Here is a 19,728-nt window from a genome sequence, read left to right as displayed (position 1 = left end):
ACAAGCAAAGTCAATTGCAGGGCTGCTGGTGGCCAAGTGCTAAGGCGGGACTTCCTTCCCTGCCTCCCTCTTTCTCATTCCCATCTCCTTCTGAAGGAAGAATTTGAAACACACACGCACACACGTTTTCCCTCTTCCATATATTCATCAAACAAGGGAAAGCCTCCTGAGACAGAAAAGACAAGACATTGAGGGAACTAGCTTAAAAGGCGCACTCCCCTTTAAGAATTATCTACTGGCTAGAAAGGAAAGTTAAGGAGCGCAGCCAGCACTTAAGGAAGAAAAAAAACACGTAAATAAGTACTGGTTGCTGGCTAAAGCAGCCTCCCCAAATGGCTCCATTCATAAGTAAAGGAATGCTACAGGCAAAATCCATTCAGGAGAAAAATACTTCAAAATCCCTTGCAGCAAAACTTACAGTTAACAATACCACCGGTTGAAAAGCCCTGCTATAGAGTTTGCATTGGCAAGCAGATGCTATTGGCAGGACACTAAAATGTGCAGTCGGGCACTATGTAGCATGGGTGGGGCAGGTGCCCTGGACAAGCATTTATAGAGTGCAGACAGGTGCTACAGAATGCAGGTGATACTGTGGGCAGGTACTATGGAATACAGGATCCCATGTTATCCAATGGCTCCTCTAGAGAAGATGTCAAACTCGCGACATCACATGACGTCGCACAACATATCGGGAGTGTTTTGCCATTGCCGGCAGAGCAATAGAAGCTAACATGAGACATCAGCCAAATAGAAATTGCCAAAAACTCCTTAAGAACACAAAGCCCACATTGCACAAATCCCAGAACTTCAAAGTCACAAAAGCACATAAGAATCCTTCCCCTCTCCATCTCCCTCCCTCCCTCCTCCATGCCTCACCTCCAGCCGATGATGCCTTTCTTCATTGCTGCCTTTCTTCATTCCTCACGGAGGGTGACCCCTCCCATTGCATTTCTTGCCTGTTTGTTGCTGCCAGCACAGGTGGCTGCCACAGCAGTTGTAGATTGGCTCATAGCCGGCCTGCTTGATCTCCTCTCATCGTCCCCCACCCTCCTCCTCCTTCTTCTTCTTTCCCTTCGGTGCAACTAGAGCTGGCTCTGCATCCTCCCAAGGCTACCGCTTTTTTCCTCTCTCCCTCTCCTGCCCAAACTGCCTTTTATAGCCTTTCCTGTCTCCGCCCCCCCTCCTCCTCCTTTCTCATCCAGGGGTGAGCTGGAAGTGAGCCTGTGGCCTTTGTCTCGCTCTAGCCACTCTGCAGCTCTGGAGGACTTTCTCACAGTAAGTCCTTGCCTTGCTGGCTCATTCCCTCCCCCACTACACTTGGCTGGGCAGGGCTGCATACCAACTGACATGTGCTAATGTACCACAGGTGGTACACATACCACCGGTTGAAAAGCCCTGCTATAGAGTATGCACTGGCAAGCAGATGCTATTGGCAGGACACTAAAATGTGCAGTCGGGCACTATGTAGCATGGGTGGGGCAGGTGCCCTGGGCAAGCATTTATAGAGTGCAGACAGGTGCTACAGAATTTAGGTGATACTGTGGGCAGGTACTATGGAATACAGGATCCCATGTTATCCAGTGGCTCCTCTAGAGATGTCAAACTCGCGACATCACATGACGTCGCACAACGTATCGGGAGTGTTTTGCCATTGCCGGCAATGGGGTGGGTGCGGCTTCCACGTGACACATCTGGCCCATGGGCTGGCAGTTTGACACCCCTGCTCTAGAGAAAAAGCAGTAGAGGCCAGAATAATTTGTTATCTCCTGCTGACTTTCCACTGGCTTTGCTTGTGGGATGATGACAGGGAAAGTCACAATCACATGACTACAGGATACTGCAATCATCGTAAGTGTGAGCCAATTGCTGACTACCCAAATCACAATCAAGTGACTGGAGGGATGCTGTGATGGCCGCAACATCAAGGCCAGTTTTAAGTCCCCCTCAGTGCCATTGTAACTCTGAACAGTCAGTAAACGAGTGATTGTATCTCATGGATTACCTGTATATACACGTGTGTATGTTTTACTTTAAATTAGCAGTGGCAACTTTTGATATAAATTTGGAGAAAGTAAAATCAATTATGGAAAGCTGGTGGGGCTGTGCCATGCATGTCAGTAGGAGCTGTTTTCAGAGGGATAATTTTATGAAATAACCATCTCTAGAAACATTTTAAGGTTTCAGTTCATTTTTTGTGCGTGTCCAAATTCAAAATAATAGAAAACAGTACCACTAATTTATGGCAAGTTCAGAAGAGTGTGACAGTTTATTGCCTAAGTGTACTGCAAGGAAGGATTTATTTGTTCATTCCTACAAACTGTGCAACTGGGATTTTGTTCATATTATAGAGAGAAAAGACCAACACCCACATGAACAGATGATGTATCATGAGCACATTTTTTTTTACAAAGACTCTGGGGACATAATTGAACCAACTCCGTGTAAGAGAACAATGCAAGGCTTCAAAATGAAAAGCTGACATTTTGGGGAAATTGGACTTCCTTACCTTTCCATTTTTACAGATATAATCAAACAGTTCTCCTCCTGAAACATATTCCATCACCATAAAAATGTCAGATGGTGTGCTGATAACCTGGTATCTGAGAGAAACATTTAATTAATTTGCTAATATATATTCAGTATATGAAATTAAACATGTCTTGAAAAACTACACATAGATTAGTAGCCCAATCACATACATGCTCATCCAGAAGCAAGACTTGAGTTAAAACAGGATTATTCCCTTTGTATCAGCACTACGAAAAGCATAGTGCAGAAGAAAAAGTGTTTGTTTTTAAACTCCTTCATGGCTCCTATTAATTAATGGTCACATCACATATGGTTACATTTTTACAGCAATTGCCATAGCAGACTAACCATTAACAGGGCTTAAAGCAATTCAGTAAAAACATCTTAGAAAAGGACTCCCATTAGACTTAAACATTCCTCTTCCTATTATTACATTTTAACATAAAGCTGATAGCAAGAAGACTCAGTTATGGGGCTTGACATGGAATTTGATCAGTTGACCGTATTTAAAAACCCAATTTCACAAGAAAGGGGGAATCTTTACAAGCCTATTTAAGGTCACTGTATAACTGTATTTATTAGGATAATCAGCAAACTGTAGCATAGGAAAGACCATGAGTTCAAGTCCCGTCTTAGCCATGAAAACCAGCTGGATGACTTTGGGCTGGTTATTCTCTCTCAGCCCAGCCCACCTCATAGAGTTGTGTGGTGGAGAAAACAGGAGGAGAATGGTGTGTTGCATATGTTCACTGCCTTGAATTATTTGTAAAAATAATAAAGTCAGGATACAAATAAATAAAAAATACAAACATATAGCTATTAGGTGACCCATTCCAAAATCTGACTCTCTTCTTCCTTACCTTTTCCACTGATAGTAGATATATGTCTGCTGTCGACTCCCACTAGCTACCCTTCAGTGGTTCAATTGCTAATCTAAGGACCAAATCCCAGGAAGCCATAATGGATGAGAAAAACAAAATGACTAGAAGCTTCTGCAATAACTCAACTGCTGCACTACTAAAGACCTTTGTTCTATAACCATAAAGGATAACCTTTCCTTTACTGAGATAACAATCACCTGTATTTTTCTCATCAGGCAAAACACAGAGTAACACTGGCTTGAGACTGCTGAGGCAATTATTACATACCATTAAGTTTCTTCTGACAGCAGGGGCAGTTTGTCATCCCATGTTTTGGTAAAAGGAACCCTATCTCTTATTAGATAAAAATATTTCTTTCATGCCTTCCTTGTTGCCACCAAATACATCACTTGTCAGGCACTGAGTCACTATTCATTTTCATTACTGGGACAGCTACCAACAATCCTTTATTTGACAGTGAAGTAATAATCAGTTTCCCAACTCTATCCAAATTATAAACGGTGGTCTACCATTAGTGATTTATACCACAATAAGTAATCAGAACTGTACCTGAAAAACAGGCTACATTTGTTTTATCCATTGAACAAGAACACTCAGTTTCTCAAGAAACACCCCAAATAACAAGAGCTTATCCTGAAAGAAACTTACAGTTTAATTATATGCGGATGCCGAAAAAGTTTCAGGTTCTGAATCTCTCTACGGATTTTCCCCACAACATCAAGACTCCGAATTTTCTGTCTATTCAAGATCTTCACTGCAACTTTGTGCCCCGTCAGTTCATGTTTGCCAACTACAAGAAAGATAAACAAATATTAACAAATGCACACTGCATAAAATCATTGTTTGCTGAACTAGGGGTCAGTGAATAATAAAAAAATTGGCTGAATTCATACAATACACAAGGGCAGAAACTATAATTTATAGATCTCTGTGGTTAGATTCGGCCAATAAACTCAAAAAATCTACATTATGATTTTGTAGCAATATTTTATAAAGCAGTCAAGATCCCCAGAACTAAAAGCCTTTCCCAGATACTACTATTTTGTCAAGAAAACAACATGGGCAAACTCAGTCACCAGAAGTCACAAGAGACTTCATCTTTATCCAGAGAATGTTATTTGGCAGAGTAAATGAACAGATGTAGGATGCTGAGCGAATATTGTGAACAAGGGTGTACAAAATATACCATTCTAGGGGTAGAATATTTCACATTCACAAACCAAATCCTGTTCTGAAAATCTGCAGGACCATTTCTTTAATGACCAGATCAGCACAATCTGGGGGAAAATGAAAAATTCTGTCTCTAGAACGGTGTATGTTGCACATCTGAACTTCTAAGCAGTCTTTAAAAATGGCTGCTAGGAGAGAGACATTAGTTCTTCCTAGGTTGAATGTGTAAATGAGTAAAAAAAAATCAATGAACTTGATAGATACACCATGTCCGTTACCAAAGCGACAAGGGAAAAAATACTGTATGGCTTATGTGCAAACCAAGAAGAAAGTATGTGCAAGCGAATCAGGCAGAGACCTCCCTAATTCACATTTCATTTGCGGGGAGGGAGCACAAGGAAAAAAAACAGAGCAGAGTCAGACTTGCAAGTGATGCCTAATCAACCCCACCAAAGGACTGAAACAAGTTTTATTCCTTGCCTCGTACTCTCCCCCCCCCCAATTCTCAAACTTGGTTTTTGTCTCAGGACAGTGATGCATTAGGAGACTTGTCATCTGTCCCTTGTCAGGAACAGATCGCTCCTTGAAAGCCTTAGAGTTCTTTGTGGAAGTTTTGGGCCAGTCTTTTTAGGGAAGGTTCTTGAGAAGATGTGTGGTTTGCAGCTCTTGAAGAAAATAAATTCTCGAGAGCCTTTTGAGTCAGGTTTCAGGCTGGGTTACAGCATTGAGACAGCATTCTGTAGATAACCTACTGTTGGAAGAAAAGTCTTCATCGTGGTTCCATCCAAGCCGGGGATAAACAACATGGAGACTGCTTTGGGAAGAGGGTTACAGTTTATTGCAGAAAAAAGCCAGACAGCAAGATGGATCCAGCAAGGACTGAGCACATGTGGGACGTGGGTTTTTATACCCCCTGGACTCTATTGTTTGGTTATTTCCTGTTTCAGACTTTGTATTTCCTGTGACACGTATTCTGTCCTGAGTCTAAGTGTGCCTTTCTAGGAATCTTGCTGGTTGTAGGTCCCAGCCCCTGCCTCCCTGGGGCTGGAGTATGTAGATGTTTAAGTCTTTGTCTACTACCTAAGCTCCTGACTCCAACCTTCTTGATGGCTCACATTTGCATGTCTATAGAACTGGTTTTCTGCTTGGGGGGAAGGAGACCTGAGACTATTAAGAAAACTGAGCATGCTTTCCTGGTTCTTCAATTTCTTTTTAGGAAATATATTTTTCTGCCCTTTTAATATTTCCTTCTCTGGGGAGCTGACTTCCCTCACTACGGTGTATTTGGAATGGGGTTGGTGTACTAGCCTTCCTTGATCATAATATCCATCTGAACTGAAGAGTAGATTTTCATGGATCATGGTATCCATCTAGAGGGATGGGAACAAAGGGCACATTTTTACAATAGTTCTCATTCCTCTATAATTCTGGGATAGGGTGGCAACTTTCCCATGGCCTTTATTCTACAGGAGCCTCAAGGTCCCCACAAGTCTCCAAATAGCAATTTAACGTATACAGTATATGAAATTGCTGGGTGAGGTAATTTATTGCAAAGCGCTAAGTGCTGATAATACTCAAATATGCTTCTCTGTTTTGAATGATCCAAGTGATGGGCTAAAGACTGTGTTGTGGTTGTGAATGTCCGAATAGGAATAACAGGCTTTGACTCAACCCTAATAGGACTGATAGGCTGTGTGACTTAGGGTTCCCCAAATCTAGAACTATTTCACTAAACACGGATGGTGTAACACTCACCCAGAGTTGGTGCATAATTTGAAAATCTTTCTGGACTCACAACTCCTGCTTGAGAAATAGGTGGGAGCCATAGGCAGAAAGGCCTTTGCACAAATCCTGGACTTATGTGCTTAATCCTGGACTACCAGGCTCTGCTTGTGGTCAGTCATGCCTTGGTCACTTCTCCATTGGATTCCTATATCCTGCTCTAGACAGGACACCCCTTAAAAACACTAGAAGCTGTAGACACTCAAGAATTTATAGATTGTACACCTTGGCACATTTGTGTAATGCCACTAGTACACAGCTTAATTGGCTCCCAGTAGGTTTCTGGGTTCAATTCAGAATGCTGTTTGGTGGCATTCTGGTTACTTGTGGGATTGCATGTGGATATGCTCCAAGTCCCTTCCATGAAACAGTATCATCTAGCAGAATCCAGGAAATATGTCTTCTCTGTTGCTGCACCTTCCCTATGGAACACTCCTCACCTGCCTCTCCTGAGATTCTGATTCTCCCAATTCTGTTGGCTTGTTTTGTGTTCTGAGACTGTTTTGCAAGTAATGAAATTATTTAATGAAAAAAACACTTCCTGGCAATATTAGTCTACTGTTAATAGGAGAGGAGAGAAAGCAACATTGGATTAATTGATTATTCTGTCCTCAATATCAGAAGTAATCAAATTATCACCACTTGCTCCACCAACTGTGTTAGAAAGAAAAATAGGGAAAAAAACCTTAACAGATAAAGTTTCCTTTAATCATTATTCACTTCATTGTGTCCAACCAATCATCTTAGGAGTTCTGAAGGGGTTGGGGGGGGCATTTCATCTATCTGATTACCTCAAGAACTCTATTTTCTTTTATGGAAATGATAAGTTAATTTTTTCTATTTCTCCCTATTCTTTACTTTTGATAGTCTATTCCAGACATGTCAAACACAAGGCCCGGGGGCCGGATGCGGCCCGCAAAGTGGTTTCATGTGGACCGCGAAGCTATCCTGGAAACAGTGAGGGAAGGGCCCCCACTGCCTTGGCCCTGGCCCAAAGACCCTCCTTCTGCCAGAGACCCTCAGATCTGTCCCACTCCTGCCCAGGCCCCCATAGGCATCTTTGATGTAGAAATGGCCATGCCCATCCAGTAGGCCATACAAACTCTAGCCACACCCACCCAGTAGGCCACGCCCACCCTGGTTATACCCACCCGGCCCCCTGAGGGCAACCGCAATGCTGATGCGGCCCTCAATGAAATTGAGTTTGACACCCCTGGTCTATTCCAAACCATGAGAGGGTGTTATTTTTCTTTCCCATAACCCTTTCTTTTTGTGCATCCCCATCTTTCTATAATTTATCACAAGCATTTATTATTACGAAAATAACTTTGCTGCAAGTGTCATTACAAAAAAATAATTAAAATACATGTACTTTTAGAAAACAGAATATAAAGCAATAAAAACAGAAAACTTCCATAGCAATTTCTATTGAGTTCAGCAAATTCTATCTCTAAAAAGTCATCTAGCTGTATTGTATCATCCTGGTAAAAAGCACTAGCAGGTCAAATGTTGCCATATACCAAATTATATAAAATATGGTAAAACACTATCCTGCAGAGTTTTTCTGATTTTAAAAACAGCTGCAGTGAACTTCTCATTATTATAAGTCAGATGCTACTGAGAGTCCATATTTACCTCTTTTGTAGTTAGAATATGTGAATTATCTACAATCATACTACAAGATCCATATTTTACATACAATGATTTCCTATAAGTCCCACAGGTTGTTTCTTGTGCTTTTGATTTTACATTCCTATTACAAAAACTTCAAACTTTGTTTTGCATGAGTGTCTTTGGGAAAAGAAAAATGCAGAACTGCATAAATGATAATCTGATGCTTTTCCCATTTATTTATAAAATACAATGAAAACTTCTACTCAAAAATCTTGCGGCATTCCCTTTATTCACCAAGCAATTAAGTGTACTGAAGTTTAGCTTCCAACAGAAATTGTCTCTTATAAGAAAGGTATGAAAGAAAAACTGCCTTGGAAAACAAGAGAAAAATGCTGTAAATAGTGTACAGATTATTCTTAATAACAATAATACTTAGGATTATGTATCCATGGTCTTAGAGCCACATTCAAATACAGCAGCTTCAATTTCAGAATGACAGACAAATACAGGTAGTCTTTGACTTACAACAGTTCATTTAGTGACCATTCAAAGGTACAACAGCAGTGAAAAAAGTGACTTATGACCAGTTTTCACACTTACGACCATTGTAGCATCCCCATGCTCACCTGATCAAAATTTGGATGTGTGGTAACTGGCATGTCTTTATAACAGTTGCAGTATCTTGCAGTATCATGTGATCATCTTCTGACAAGCCAAGTCAAGGGGAAGCCAGATTCACTTTACATGACAACATATTACTAACTTAACAACTGCAGGGATTCAGTTAACAAGTGTGGCAAAAAAGGTCATAAAGTGGGGCAAAAGTAACAATAACTGTCTCGCTTAGCAACAGAAAGTTTGGCTCAATTGCGATCGTAAGTTGAAGACTACTTGTATATATTTAGAGCAGACATGTCAAACTCGCAACGTCAGATGATGTTGCGCGACGTATTGGAGCTTTTTCTCCATTGCCGGCAATGAGGTGGCACGGTTTCCTGATGACTCGTTTGGCCCACGGGCCGGCAGTTTGACACCCCTAATTTAGAGTATCTCTGCATGCAATAAATATTACGTATTTGATTTGTGTACTCTTTGTTAACGATGTACTATCAATGAATCTATCTACCAGTGGGAAGTTAAAACAAGCAATATAGAAGAATCTCACATGCCCACATGACTTGTAATATTCTCAGACTGCACACAGATATTTGGAATTGCAATTTCTAGAAATAAGTGTGACATGACACAGAAAGAAGTATCAAAACTTCATAGAATACATCTTTGAACCACTCGGTATTTCACTCTAAAATGAAGCTCATTCATTGATTTTTAAAAACAAAAAAGAATCCAGTATCCTAAAAGTACAGTAATGAACAAGTAGATGTCACTGCCTTTAAACAGTACATCTCAGAAACTCACAAAGTGTAAAAATAGGGTTTTCTGTGAAAATAGGAGATTTGCCAGAACAATGAAAAACTTGTCGAAACAAAGAATATAGCAAGCCTGCAAGTTTAGACTAAAGCTATGTATTTCAAAAGATATACCTGTTAGGACAAGGATATCTCAAAGAGAAATGAAGTCTCCTTGCTGTATGAAAAAGAAAGGAAGAAAGAAAGAAAGAAAGAAAGAAAGAAAGAAAGAAAGAAAGAAAGAAAGAAAGAAAGAAAGAAAGAAGAAAGAAAGAAAGAAAGAAAGAAAGAAAGAAAGAAAGAAAGAAAGAAAGAAAGAGAATAGCAAGAGAGAAAGAAAGACTCATGTTTTACAGTCTTATCTTATTATTGACCAGACCAGGTCAATAATAAGTGAGGGAACAGTGGTGATAATTTGATTACTTCTGATATTGAGGACAGAATAATCAATTAATCCAATGTTGCTTTCTCTCCTCTCCTATTAACAGTAGACTAATATTGCCAGGAAGTGTTTTTTTCATTAAATAATTTCATTACTTGCAAAACAGTCTCAGAACACAAAACAAGCCAACAGAATTGGGAGAATCAGAATCTCAGGAGAGGCAGGTGAGGAGTGTTCCATAGGGAAGGTGCAGCAACAGAGAAGACATATTTCCTGGATTCTGCTAGATGATACTGTTTCATGGAAGGGACTTGGAGCATATCCACATGCAATCCCACAAGTAACCAGAATGCCACCAAACAGCATTCTGAATTGAACCCAGAAACCTACTGGGAGCCAATTAAGCTGTGTACTAGTGGCATTACACAGATGTGCCAAGGTGTACAATCTATAAATTCTTGAGTGTCTACAGCTTCTAGTGTTTTTAAGGGGTGTCCTGTCTAGAGCAGGATATAGGAATCCAATGGAGAAGTGACCAAGGCATGACTGACCACAAGCAGAGCCTGGTAGTCCAGGATTAAGCACATAAGTCCAGGATTTGTGCAAAGGCCTTTCTGCCTATGGCTCCCACCTATTTCTCAAGCAGGAGTTGTGAGTCCAGAAAGATTTTCAAATTATGCTCTTTTCCCAAATAATTCCCTGTTAAAAGGCAAAGGTCACCCTAGAATTCCATAAAATACAGTAAGTTCTTCTGCCTTGATTAAAACAAATACAGTATTATTTTTAGCCTACAAGGCTTGCAGGGCATATGGTCAGGACACGACCATATTACCAGACAAGAAAGAGCTGAAATTTCCATCTGTTTTTCTTCCCCTCTTAGAGCAACAGGTACATCAAGCTTAATATGCCTAGTTTCTTTGTGGATGGTGCATTTTTTTTGTTTTCTTTTGAGAAAAACAACAGATTGTCCAATTTCCACATTTTTCAACCAAACTTTCGAACAGCATGATCAGGTAGGATTCTAAGGCCTGCAAAGACAAGAGTTAAGAACTGCATGTTCTACAACCAACAGTGCAAATTATTTCCATTTTAAAAATAATAGCAAAGGACTGTATACAGTAAGTAGCACAATGGGGCATAATACACATCAATAATGAATAGATAAGACTTGGAGACATTAGTGACCTTTCCTAATAAGGAAAGGGAAAAAAAAACAAAATTACCTTTCTCTACTCAGGCTGCTTGCTATTCGTCAACTGCAATGAAATCCTCCTCTTTTTGCCATTGGCAGTTGCCTCACAGTTTTTCAAAGACAAAGTCTTTAAACTTTATTGCCCCATTTCTCAAAGATTGCAAGAAAAGCCAATCCAGTCTATTTGCAGACTTTAATAACAATAACAATAAAAAAAATCTTTGGCTGGTAATCAGGCACCTCCAAAACGGGTGACTCAAAATGCACTGACATTTTGTTCATTTTCTCCATCTCAGCATCTGAATCAAGAAGCTCACAAGCACAGTTCAAGTATCCCTACAATAATTGTGTTGCAAAGTCAAAACAGAGGTAAAAGTCCTTCTCTCATCAAGACTTCCAGCAAAACAAGACAAGAAACAAACTCTTACTCACTCTAACCATGTGCACTTTGTATATCCACAATGAACAAAGTGATGATGGAAATGCACATGACAATGAATTGAGCATAGCCTGAATTGTCTATTTTTGCCAAACAAAAAAATTTGGGGGGAAATCTTTGCATTTTAAAAACTCTTTAGCGCTTATTGCTATAGTAATTTGACATTATACCTGTGCCTTAAGTTGGTAGAAAACCATGTATTCAATTTCCAACCACCATATTATAAAATTCTGAGAATGTTTAGGGGCTGCAAAAGAGTGACTTTCAGAATCGGCATGAAGGTTGCCTATATAAATAGTCCTCAATTTACAACCATTCATTCAGTGACCATTTGACGTTACCATGGTATGGAATAAAGTAACTTACAACTAGTACTCACATGACTGATTGCACGATCAAAATTCAGATGCTTGGAAACTAGCATGTATTTAATGCACATACCAGCATGTATATAATGGTTACAGCATCCCGTGCCATGTAATTACCATTTGCAAGTTTCCCAGTTAACTTCCAACAAGCAAATCAATGGGAGAAGCCAGATTTGCTTAATGACTGAATGATTCATTTAACAGCAGCAGTGATTTGCTTAATGAGCATGGCAAAAAAAGTTCATAAAATTGTCCATGACTCACTTAACAACTGCCTTGCTTTGCAATGGAAATACTAATCCCAACTGTGGTTTATACATCAGGAATTCCCTATGCTGCTCTTGAAGGATCATCTTGCCCCAAAGAAAGAGATTAGAAAATGCTACTTCTCCATAGTTAATATATCATTTTATTTCACTAATAATGTTCATCAATATTTACTGTACTAATAATTCTCTAGAGTAGGTGTGTCAAACTGCCGGCCCGCGGGCCAGTTGCATCATGCAGAGGCCACGCCCACCCCAGCTCTGACAATGCAAAAAAGGTTGTGATGTCACAAAATGTCACGTGACATGGCAAGTTTGACACCCGTGCTCTAGAGCCATTAGAGTAGCACATGAACAGTTTAAATAATAAATAATCCAAGGACATTTTTAGTTTAGGTTGCTTGTCTTGATCTCAAGCTCATCAAGTGACCATTAGGAATACAATAATAAATTTTAAAAGGAACTATCTTTCCATCCAACAAGTTTCTTCTCTGCAGGGCATATTGCTTATCACAGATGATCAACTGTTTATAAGCATGAATTAGCCCCATGTTTACAAATGGACAAACATTACAAGTACACATGAAGTGGTTCTCAACAAGCTAAATCTCAGTTAAGATGTGCTGAGCCCAGAAAGATTTTAGATTTTGCAGACAGAATGACCACTGCCTGTCTTCAGCACATTTTAAAGAAGGAAGGAATATTATATTATTGCACTGGGTTCCCATTATCCTTAAGTTGTCATGCCCCACAAAGCACAACAACAAAGCTGAGAATATGTTTACCCTGGCATATGTCCTGCATTACAAAGGAAAGTTCCAACCAAAGTTTAAAAGCTGTGTTGAAGAGCAAAAAGAGAAAACAGCAATGTTAGAGCACAAATATTGTTTTTCACAACAAAGTCTGGGCAGAATCCAAGATACACAAAATACAAATTCCAGTCAAGGGTCTTGTTTAAAACTAGATATGCCCTTATGAACAGAAAACATACAGTCCAGTAGATTATTAAAAAATGACACCAAAGGAGCTCTGGAAATCAATCAATCAGATTAGTTAATGAAGAATCTGTGAACCTCCACATTTTGCTGAACTTTCGACATCTTGCATCTTTGGCCACATTGGTTAGAGTTCCAGGAAGCTGCTGTCCAGCAAAATTTAGAGAGCATCAAGCCACATTCCTTTTATTATATTATTATTATTATTATTATTATTATTATTATTATTATTATTATTATTATTATTATTATTATTATTATTATCTTTCTAAAGGTGTTTAGTCCACTTAATGTAATTTCTTAAGCAGAAATCCACAGAATGCGCCATGTTTACACATAAGAGCTCCCTGTATGTGGAAGAGAGGATGCTTAGCAAAATTGCAGGCCCCTGTGCTGCCTTTTTGACTTCCCATTTGAGCCTTCTCTCCAGGATCAGCATGGCAGAGGTGCCAATAAAGCTGCAAACCTAATCTGAGCTTGTCGATCAGAAGGTCGGCAGTTTGGCGGGTCGAATCCTGAGTGCCGCGTAGCAGAGTGAGCACCTGTTACTCGTCCCAGCTTCTGCCAACCTAGCAGTTCGAAAGCATGTAAAAATGCAAGTAGAAAAATAGGGACCACTACAGTGGGAAGGTAACAGCGTTCCATGCGCCTTTGGCGGAGCAACCTTAAGAAAGAAACACTAACGCATATTAGTAATAGTACAGAGGATAATAATTATAAAAGTAATAAAATAACAGTAATTTAATAGTAATAGTATACTGTAATAATCCTAGTAATAACACAATATAGAGATAGCAATAGAAAAGAATATAGGAAGCATTCATATATCATGTTTTATGTTTCTTTTTACAAAATAAAACATCTCCCCAACCCTTGTAGAGATATAAAGAAAACATCTGTCCAAGGTCCAGTGCTTTTATGTCTCTCTTGAGCCTGGATCAATCTAAAAAAGGATCTATGACACTATAAATTTAGCAGCAGCAAAGACACCATAATTGCCACAGTCTGGACAGTATAAAAAGTAATTATCATTTCTCTCAGTCTTACTGTACAGTAGATAGTGCTACGCAACATTTTCCAAAGCAACTGCATGACACAAACAATGCACTGCCTTGCTTTTTCCTCTTATAAATTTCCTTGCCATTTGGAACACAAAATAAAATTTTTAGCAACAAATAAAGGTAATACAAATATTTAAATATTCCACCACAATAATTTCTAAGCTTATTTCATAATTTCAAATCTTTTAGGACAGAAAAGAAAAACTAAGAAAACTCTCTTAAGGATGTAGGCTCCTGCTTTCATGCATACCTATAATGGGACTTACTCAAATGGCAATATACATTTTAACTTGGCTTTATAATGTGTGAACATCCCAGAATACATTGATCACATAATCCACTCCCCAGCAAATTACTGCCACACCAAATATAAGGCAGAAGTAGTGGGCCTTCCATCTAGAAGTCAAGCAATCCAACTTACAGATATGAAGAATCTTGAACATTTTTCAAGAATATAGCACATAGAGTCTCATATGAACTTGTCAATAAGTTCATGAAAGAAAATATTTATTTCGATAGGCATAATAACTGTGAATCTCCTTGATTATGTATTGATTTTTTTGTTGTTAGAAGTGAAATTGGGGAAGGGGATGGGATGTTCACCATAGCTGGATTATACTAGGATTAAGATGGGACAAGTCAGGTCCTGGATTATCCAGAGGCTTCAAGTTAATCATTTCTGATTGAGGTAGTTCACCTGGAAATAAGGGGGGGAAATAATTTTGAAGCTGAAAGACTACATTTCTGTTTTCAGAAATGCTAAACCACAAGCTGAGATGAGAGCAAGATTCCACTTGTTTATAAACAGAAATTAAATAAAGTCAGTTCAACACAATATTGAGGTATGGCATTATATTAGTCAAAATCTGTCAAGCACATGCTTGCCCTGTGTTTCTTAAGATCTAGGACCATTCCCAAAGCATTTAATTATTTATGGAGCTATCTTTAACAAAATCAGGGCTCAACATGAAATATAAAGGTAACTCAAACTGACAGGTTCTTGCCACTTAGAAGAAAACTATTTTCATGACAAGCACTGTGGGAAGGAGCTTATATTACAAAATATACTTCATTCAAAGGCAATTCAGTTGTAATTCCCTGAAAAAAGATGTGTGTGTATATATATAGAGGAAATAATCAAATGTCTTTTTTCCAAATCCCTATACCAGACATGTCAAACACAAGGCCCGGGGGCCAGAACTGGCCCACGAAGTGGTTTCATGTGGCCCGCGAAGCCATCCTGGAAACAATGAGGGAACGGCCCCCTCTGCCTTGGCCCTGGCCCAGAGACCGTCCTTCTACCAGAGACCCTCAGATCTGTCCCACTCCTGCCCAGGCCCCCATAGGCACCCTTGATGTGAACGATGTAGAGCTGGCCACACCCACCCAGTAGGCCATACGCACTCTAGCCACGCCCACCCAGTAGGCCACGCCCACCCTGGCCATACCCACCCAGCCCCCTGAGGGCAACCGCAATGCTGATGCAGCCTTCAATGAAATTGAGTTTGACACCCCTGCCCTATACTATCATTCAAACTTCAAAGCTGCTAAATTCAAAAATCAGTGTTCCACCATGCTGTTAAGAGAGAGAAATATAAATGTTTTATCCTGATTTAAAGACATTACACGCAGTGATTCCTACATATGAAGCTATGGAGAACTTGTCCTGACTTAGTTATCAGTTTTCCCCTTTATGCCAATTCAGCTTTGTTAGCATTAGTCATAGATGCTGGAAAAAAAGCATTAGAAGCTGGCACTTTGATCTTGCATCTAGTGATTCATCCAATTCAAAAATCCTGTCTACAACAGCAGTTAAGAATAACAGCATATGCCTACAATATTTCTGAGCATTGTCCAGACAGCAACTGCTGGAACAGAGTCAATTTCTCAACTATGATTTTGATTAATCTGGTAGCATAATCTACTTTAAAAAATATTAGATAGCTATGTTGCAGATGCTGTTCTTATCATGCTTTTAAGCAGTTCTGCCAATTAACTGTCTTATTAATAGTATCACAAAGTAATCCGATCAATTAAATCTCATATGCACATACTGGGAACACAAATGGATACCTCTGTTTTAGCTCTGGGAGACTTTCTATTAAAGGAGCACAGAAGAATCAGGCTGTAAGGTTTGACCTTGTTGGCTAAGCTGACTAAAGTGTACAGTATTATAGTAGCTAGCAACCTGACATGCATTTAAATCACTTCAAAGCGTTGAATTAGAAAGAAAAGGAGAAAATGGAGATGAATTCAGATGCTGTACTCATCTTTAGTTTGGTAAGCTTAAAAATTACTTTAGAAGGTACTCCAGAATCCATTCCTTACTTTTTACTACTGGCTGTCATAAATGCTCTGGTCTATTAGCATTACAATTAGAGAACCCTTTAGTCTTAGCATTTGGGCCCAAATTAAGCAAAGGCAAGAACTGGTCAATTGTTTTGTTCTGTTCTGTTCTGTTCTAATGAGCAGGTGAGTATCTCACGGATTAGAAAACCAGCCAATCCTGTCAAAACCCAATTAAAGAACATGGCCATATACATAAATTGAGCTGATTAAAGAGTAAATATATAATTACTTTTTGAGAATTTCAATGCAATTTAGTAGTACAAGGAATTTCTATAGGATTGTGCGAAAATTGGTATTGAACTGAAAGCCCGAGAGTCATTTCAAAAGATCTATCACTTTATCTCTTTTTGAAACAATGACAGCATTTTAATATGCTGTTATACTTTTTCTGCAAAATCAGACTCTTTTCAAAAGGATTTTTCCCACTAGTCTAACTTCTGATAGTGCCTAGAGAAGCTGTTGTGAAAGAGCAAATATTGTCAAATATTAGCCATCAAATAATTATGGCAATTTTGCAGGCAAAGCTCAAAAGAGTACACAATTTAACCAGTTGCATCTAATAAAGCTTTCTCATACAATCCCTGAGGACAGGAATTTTCCAGAATTATTGATGTTCCAGTAATTCCAAGATTGCTCCCATAATGAAAACAGCCTTGAGGATCTAAATGGTATGCTACTTAGCTTTACAATACAGCCTGACTCCCTGGGGTCAGGCACAAAACATGTATTGTTTTGTTATGGTTCACCTATACTGTAGCTGAGCAATTCCAGATAGAGCTAATACTTTTAAAGCAACAAATAGTCACCCCTTTCTCCATATGATATTTTGGAGAAGCGCAATACCACAATCACATTTACAAGACACAATGGAGTAATTAAACCCAAAGAAGAATATAGCCATCTTGAAAATCAAAAGCTGAGTTACCAAAATATGAAAGGAACAAGAATATAAATACTTACAAAATAAAAAGAGAATGAAATTACTGCAGTATTCTCCTTCAAAATGTTCCTCTGTCCTTGATTCATAGGTAGAATATATATTAGTATACACACCTTTGTATGTGTATGCTAACTCAGTAAGATCTAAGTCACATTGATGACTTCTTGGACTCTATCTTAGTGCCACAAGTGAGGAATTTGCTCCCAAAGAAGACATGACTACAAATTTCAGAATTTAGGAGAGCAAATTCTTATTTACTTCATCACATTTTAAGCATAACATTAAACACCTTGCCATTCTTTTAATGAATCCTAACTACATTGTGAAGTTGGATTTATTGTATTATCAATACATATAATTGTAGAAAAGTTACTTTTGTAAAAAAAAAGCTGTCTTATCAAGCGTACAAAACCAACATTCCTTGCTGATCCACAGAAATGCCTTTGGATGTGATTACAAGATTTAAAATCTGTCTTTCAATGAAGACCTAACTAACTAACTAACACTTGAGCAAAGTCCCTTTAAGGTTCTGTATCAAGCAATCTGTCCTTTTAGCATGCTTTCAACTGTGATTTCAGATTTATTATTTTGGAAGAAACACAGTTTCTTCCTTCAGCATTTAACACAATTTAAAAACAAAAACTTTGAGAGAATGAAGTAGAAATGGCATGCACATACATACAAACATACATCTTAATGCAACATTTCCAGGCAAACCATTCATTTTTTGAAAAGAATTTGAAAAACTCCTTGAAAGCGTTCCAAGGACAGGCAACTGATTTCTACCTCAAACACCTTTATTGGTGTTTCTACCTCCTCGTTTTAACTCATTGTTTCCAACAAAGATCTCAGTGAACCGAGTTATGGGGTAGAAGAGAGAACAGCAAGAGGATGCAGCATTGAACTGGCTGAAACTAGATGGGGCAATAATACGGAACTCAGCCCAGCAGGAAGAACAAAATTGGGAGGGGGTTGGTATAACAGCAACAGGGAGAGTCTAAAAGTGGACTTGGATCCCGACGCTACTTTTGCTCCCTCTTCCCTCCTCTAGTCCCGTCCCAAGACGGCCATCCCCGAGGCTGCAACTGCCTGCACAACAATCCAGCGCATAAGGGAGCAAACTCTGTGCGGCTCCCTTGCAAAAATTAAAATAAAAAAGCAGGCGGGGGGGGGGGGTTGGGGATCACCCCTCAATATAGAAAAGACGTTTGCAGTCCTAGGCAGGGAAGCCCTTTGAAAGGTCGCGGTTTCCAGTTAGATTGCAGGAACCCGGGGAAAGCAAAGGAAGAAAAAAAAAAAAGGGGGGGGTGAAGCCGATCGGGCCGCTTCCTGGGCAAGCCATCGGAGGCTCCTTATCGGAGCAGAGTGAAAAGTACCCCAGTCAAAAGTGTGTGGTTGGGGAGGGGGAGGGAAGGATGTTCCTGGGGCTGATGGATGTGAAACCCATGACAGACTGACAAGAGATCAGATAGATTAGGATGGATGAAATGATCTGGATTGGAGGATAATCCAGCGCGCTGTGATAATCAGATCACCCCCTTCCTTTCCGCCCTTAAAAAAGAGGGGGAAGGGGTCTTGCAAACCGGGAGAGGGTGGAGGGCAATCCCACGGATACCCTTCCTTAATGCTAAACGACCCTTCGACCCAGGAGAAAAAGGTGGGGGCGCTTCGCTCAAGAAACCCCCCCCTCCGGGTGAGAAGGAAGCAGCCCCGTGCTTCACCTTCACCACCGTCGCCCCTTGAACTGGGGGGGGGGAGGCGGGGAAGCCGGCCGGCAGTCCAGTCTCCTCGCCACTCCCGCCGCCGCCGCCCTCCCTCCCGCTTCTCGGCTCTCCCTTTCCAGCGCTCACCCTTGACTTTGCCGAAGGTGCCCACGCCCAGCGTGTCCCCCAGGATGTAGTGCCCGATCTTCACCCGCCCGTGCTCATGTTTCTGTTTATCCGCCGCCGCCATCTTGCGCCGAAAACCGAGCCTGCGCACCAGAGCAGGGCCTGGACGGTCTTCCCCCCCCCCCCCCACACACACACCCGCCTCCCGCTCGTGTAATGTGAAGGGGCGGGCGGGCGGGGGAGCCCGACGAGGAGAGGAGAGACGCGGTCCCTTAAGCCAGCGTTTCCCAACCTTAGGAACTTGAAGATGCGTGGACTTCAACTCCCAGAATTCCCCAGCCATGCTGGCTGGGGAATTCTGGGAGTTGAAGTCCACGCATCTTCAAGTTCCTAAGGTTGGGAAACGCTGCCTTAAGCGCCCGCCCGACTCGGAAGCGGGGAAGCCCACGCCTAGTCCTAATTATGGGATCGTTGTTTTTATTCTGCCTTTGTACGTGGAGGGCACAAAGGTTATTGTTGAGC

At 40.3% G+C, this 19,728-nt stretch overlaps 1 protein-coding gene across 1 annotated transcript in view; it reads right to left on the bottom strand.

The window, feature by feature from the left end:
- Positions 1-19,330, bottom strand: part of PRKAA1 (protein kinase AMP-activated catalytic subunit alpha 1) — a gene marked incomplete at its 5' end in the record, with an annotated part of 35,401 nt that extends 16,071 nt beyond the window's left edge. Inside the window, 3 exons of the mRNA XM_083354063.1 lie at positions 2,507-2,600; positions 4,059-4,200; positions 19,228-19,330. Coding sequence (XP_083210189.1) covers positions 2,507-2,600; positions 4,059-4,200; positions 19,228-19,330 — 339 coding nt within the window. The remainder of the gene's footprint in view (positions 1-2,506; positions 2,601-4,058; positions 4,201-19,227) is intronic.
- Between the last annotated feature and the right edge of the window lie 398 nt (positions 19,331-19,728).

This window comes from Vipera ursinii (assembly GCF_947247035.1).
Source record: "Vipera ursinii genome assembly, chromosome: 2".
Lineage (NCBI taxonomy): Eukaryota > Metazoa > Chordata > Lepidosauria > Squamata > Viperidae > Vipera > Vipera ursinii.
The sequence above is the reverse complement of the archived record's forward strand: the minus strand, read 5'-3'. Positions and strand labels throughout refer to the sequence as shown.